General features: G+C 34.8%; 1 protein-coding gene across 2 annotated transcripts; it reads right to left on the bottom strand.

The window, feature by feature from the left end:
* Positions 1-2,123: 2,123 nt before the first annotated feature.
* LOC133700747 (phytolongin Phyl1.1-like) lies at positions 2,124-4,249 on the bottom strand. 2 transcript variants are annotated; one of them, XM_062124392.1, is made up of 3 exons: positions 4,046-4,249; positions 2,593-3,667; positions 2,124-2,512 (listed from the first exon to the last, which is right to left on the bottom strand). In XM_062124392.1, exons 2-3 carry the CDS (start codon positions 3,328-3,330, stop codon positions 2,390-2,392), a joined length of 861 nt encoding a protein of 286 aa, XP_061980376.1. In that variant the 5' UTR covers positions 3,331-3,667; positions 4,046-4,249; the 3' UTR covers positions 2,124-2,389. The 2 variants fall into 2 exon arrangements, with proteins under 2 accessions (XP_061980376.1, XP_061980377.1); XM_062124393.1 differs by having other exon boundaries at positions 2,124-3,667.
* Between the last annotated feature and the right edge of the window lie 557 nt (positions 4,250-4,806).

Raw genomic sequence — 4,806 nt, 5'->3', positions numbered from 1 at the left:
AAGAGAAAAACGTCCCCTTCCTTTAAGAAACCTGAAATCATGCTTTCCTCCTTCTGTTTGATTAATTGTTGAACAAACATGCAAGGCTAAACTCTTTTTCTTGGTTGAAAGGATATAAAAACCTTCAGATTTCAAGAACTGTGAGAATTATTTTACCTTTTCTTTCCATTTTATATGATGAATATGTTTGTTCTCCCATACTTATTTTTTCTATGATTGTTTATTTTAATTGTTAGAGCGGACTCTAAGTTATTATTGTAGACAATATATTGCTAAATTTGATATCAAAACCGGAGTTGTGGTATATGAACTTGTGAAGCAACTGAGTTTAATAATTGTGGCGGATCTACGTTATTAATCTTAGAAAGAACATTCAATCAAATTAAACATACATTGCGGACAATTATGTTTTCTTGATTAATCAACTTATATTATTCTTAAGGATGCCATTGAATTAAATTACTAGTGCGGACACTGTGATTGTTTGATGGCTAGGGTTAGTTATACGGCAGATCAGTTAACTAACCAATATTAAGAAGAGATAAATATTTAGAATATAAATTGATGTTTCGTTTTCATGATCAGTTCTGATTTATGTAAGTGAACGTTTACTTGTGACCAAGGTTTGTTCTCTTGATAATTTTCTGATTTTATTTAATTTCACTTGATATATATTTTTTTTTTTGCTTTAGCCTAGATAATGTCCACCCCCCAAATTACATATCATCTAGCATAAAAATATAACTTGAACCTTCCTCGTTGGATCAACCCCTTATTTGCTCTATACTATCTTGTGTGTTGTGTTTTAAGCTAAGATAATTAATTTGTGCGACCGCGACATCGCAACACCTAACCATATATTGGCCTGGACAAGTCCCTGCCGAACCCCACATTGGGTCTAGACGCGACTACGACCACCTCCATGTTAGACCTGGACGCGTCCCCCGCCCAACCCCAAGTTGGGTCTGGACACAACCACGCCCACCTCCATGTTGGTCCTGGACGCGTCCCCGCCCAACCCCACGTTGGGCTTGGACACGTCTGCGTCCAACCCACATTGGGTCTGGACGCGTCCCCGCCCAACCCTACGTTGGGTCTGACCGCGACCGCGACCGCGACCAACTCTAGGTTGGCCTGGGACACGCCCATGCCCAATCCCATGATGGGCTGGATGCAACGGCGCCCAACCCCATGTTGGGTCTGGCTGCAATGGCGCCCAACTCCATGGTAGACCTGGACACGTCCGCGCCCAACCCCTTGTTGGGCCTGGACGCGACCGCGCCCAACTCCATGTTGGGCCTCGACGCATCCACGCCCAACCCCACGTTGGGAATGGCCGCGACCGCGACCAACTCCATGTTGGTCCTAGACGCGTCCCCTGCGCCCAGCCCCATGTTGGGCTTGGACGCGATCGCGCCCAACCCCACGTTGGGCCAACCCCTTGTTAGGCCTGGACGCGTCCACGCCCAACCCCACGTCGATTTTCTTAATATATTAATGTGTTATAAATATTATTATTTCTCTTATAATTCAAAGTGTTCATATAAAAAATATTATTATTTGTATTATAAATATTATTTCTTTTATTACAACTGAAAGTATTGATTTAAAAAATATTATCATTTGTGTTATAAATATTATTATTTTTATTATAATTAATATTATCAATAAAATAATTAATAAATTTGAAAAAAAAATATTATTATTAATATTAAAAAATATCATTTTTTATATTATAAATCTTTACAGTATTTTTTATGAAAATAAAAAGTAAACCCGCCATGTAGCGCGGGCATCCAACTAGTAAAAACTAAAAGACATGCAGATATCCATTGGAATTCAATTATCCTCTGTATACATTTCCATTATTTCTGCTAATAAAACCTATGTTCTCAAAATACCTTTTGAGCTGAAGGACACATACTTCCAACGCCATATTCCATTTACAGACCAAGTGAGATTCAAGTGGAAAGGCCAAATCTTATTTTCAACAAGAAAATTTTCTAAAAGAAGGTTAGAAAAACAGGTACAACAAAGGCACTTAACAAATGAAAGAAAACACACAACACTTGTGATTTTTTAATGCATAATTTCATATTAAGAATGTTGAAACACCATGAAGCTATGTGAAAGAGAAATTCATTTGCATTCGATGATTCAACTAAAAGTTTTATACAAAAAAGAGTATAATACTGCAAGGATGGAATACAGATTTTTAGATTACATAACAACTCATAATCCATAACGCATAGACAAAAACAAAAAACACAAGCAATAGTAGACAACTGACAAAAGCATGTGCATATACACTGAAGATATGATACTGTACAAAGGATTTGATAAACTTATGTGATGCCATGGTATAATTTCCAGCACATACCTCCACTATTTAAAAATAGCTGACATTATCTGATGTGTTGCTTTCATCCACTCGAACCCCTCTAAAGAAACTGGTCCGTGTACTTCTAACATAAAGTGAATTTCTTTTCAAATTTAAGTTCAATGAGTACATCTGAAACCACCACAAATTGATAGCCATGTTAAAAATAGAATCAAACATATAGCCACATCAATAGCTAGAACAATCCTTACATGGCGCCACCACTTCTTTCGAATGCTTTGAGAGCTTGATCTAATCCTCATTGAACCCAAATCCTTTTGTAGCGATATAGAAGAACCTACTCCACCTTGATTATTGGAATCCAAAGTAGCTGAATCAAGCTTAGCCCCTCTATCAGTAGAATTTCTATGCTCTTCTAACTCAATATCTCTTATTGTAATAACATGATCCTTTGACTTCCTTTTATCTTGCTTATTTGATTTACCTAACAAAGGAGCTTTGGTAGAATTGACAACTTCAATTTGTTCATTTGCATTAAGAGGTGATGGAGAGAGGCCTACATTATCAGATGAGGAACTCTCACCGGCCCCATCATTGCAAACAACATGCTCCAATGAAGTTATCAAGCTACAAATAACAGGCACTAATTGTTCTTGTACATTGATCGAGTTCATACCAGAAAAACTTCCTCTAGAACCTTTTCTAGCAACCTTTTTGAATTCATCTCTTACATGCTCTAGAAATTGAAGTACACTCGGGTGTCCAAGACCCTCATCAACAATTGTAAAATAAACAGAACCATCTTCTATCAAAAACCCAAAAGTTTTTTTAGCAATCGTCTCAAAATACCACTTGTGGTAAGAGGGAGTGCTTTCCAAGCACAATGCTGCCGAATTCTCAATCTCATGGTCTCCCCTACTATACACATACAAAGTGCGATTACCCCTTGCAACACAGCAGTAATGGACAGTACTGTGCATTGAACTCATTTAAATGATACCAAAAACTAATCTACAAAAATCCTTCTCTTGAATAAAACCTTATGAGCTTCCCACCAAAATAAGAAGCAAACTATCTATTTCTCTCTCCAACTTGTTCGACTTAAACAAGTAGTTGGTTTTAGCAGCACACAATGGAGTCCAAAATCAGTTCTCAAACATCTAAAGAAATGCAATTTGGACAAACATAACCTGCGTAAATTTCTCAGTCAAGGAGGCAAGCAATAACAAAATCAGCTAAGTATTTCAAAGTAAATAAAGATGTCCCTCATTCCTATCTTCAAACCATCAAAATCAGCTAACAAAGCATCCCCCAGTTCGAGGTACCCTGCAATTAAGTCAACAATCATATTATCATCTGATCAAGATTTAGCGAAAACCCAATAACATAAATGAACTCAAATTTCATTTAAGCCAACACCACAAAAGATCGGCAAACCCAGATTACACACACAAACAATTTGACCAAAATCCAACCAAAAATTTCAAGTCCAAAGATCAAGCCCAGAAAAGTTGAATACTTATATCCAACCATAATTCACTAAAATCAAGCTCTTCTTCTATTTTTCCAGCAAATCAAAGGATTAAAAAAATAAAATCAACCCCATGTAAATCATGTCAACTAGAACTACAATTCTGAAAAAAATTATTGTTAGAAACTAAACAGACCATACAATATAAGACTTTGTGGATAAACATCGTTTACCTATGAAATAAAGCTGAAGGAATGGCAATGGCAACCCTTCGCACAGACGAAAGAGGTTTTAGTTCGGAAAGATGAACTGAAGAAAACAGACAATTTTATAAAGAAAGGATTTGTTTTTTAAAGCAGTCGAGTTGGCTTGACAGTTTGACCCAATCACTTTGCAATCTACTCTGCTGCTGTTTTTCTATTGCTTTTATCAAACATTAATTTATTGCATCTTATCTTAGAAATACTTCAAAACTTATTAAAACATAAAAAAATACATTGACTCAGTCAAAATTATGATATATATATATATATATATAAAAGATATCAAAAGGATTGTAATTTTTTTAAAAAAATTCTAAGATTTTAATCATTGACTCAAGACAAAAAAATAATTAAAAAAATAAAAATAAAAAGTCGAGTCAAACCTAATAAAACTACTGATTACCCGAGATATAATATCAAGATAACTCTATAAAAATAAAAGGTAAAAAAAACAAAGAATATCAATTTTTAAAAATAAATTAATTAAAAAAACAAAATTCTTTTAGGTATTACCTCAAATTAAATATTAGAGGATAAAATCAATAAATTTAATTTATAAAAAAATAAAATTCCTTTTACAGAAGAGAAATTTAACAAAAACTCAAAGCAACTCTTGTTATTTTAAAAAGAAAGAGAAATCCTATATAAAAAGAGTAGAAAAAATGTTAGAGGATGAAATATAAAAAGAAAAACAGAGCTTAAAAAAACAAGCAAGCTCGAGTAAACCTTAT

Source organism: Populus nigra, chromosome 8, assembly GCF_951802175.1.
Source record: "Populus nigra chromosome 8, ddPopNigr1.1, whole genome shotgun sequence".
In the NCBI taxonomy this organism is placed as follows: domain Eukaryota; kingdom Viridiplantae; phylum Streptophyta; class Magnoliopsida; order Malpighiales; family Salicaceae; genus Populus; species Populus nigra.
Note: the sequence above shows the minus strand (reverse complement) of the source record. Positions and strands in the feature narration are given on the sequence as shown.

Excerpts from the sequence above, each read along its gene's own strand:
- LOC133700747 (XM_062124392.1), bottom strand. The coding sequence starts at position 3,330 with ATGAGTTCAATGCACAGTACTGTCCATTACTGCTGTGTTGCAAGGGGT. Across the intron at positions 2,513-2,592 it reads GAAAGAAGTGGTGGCGCCAT|ATGTACTCATTGAACTTAAA; the intron begins GTAAGGATTGTT and ends TGGTGGTTTCAG.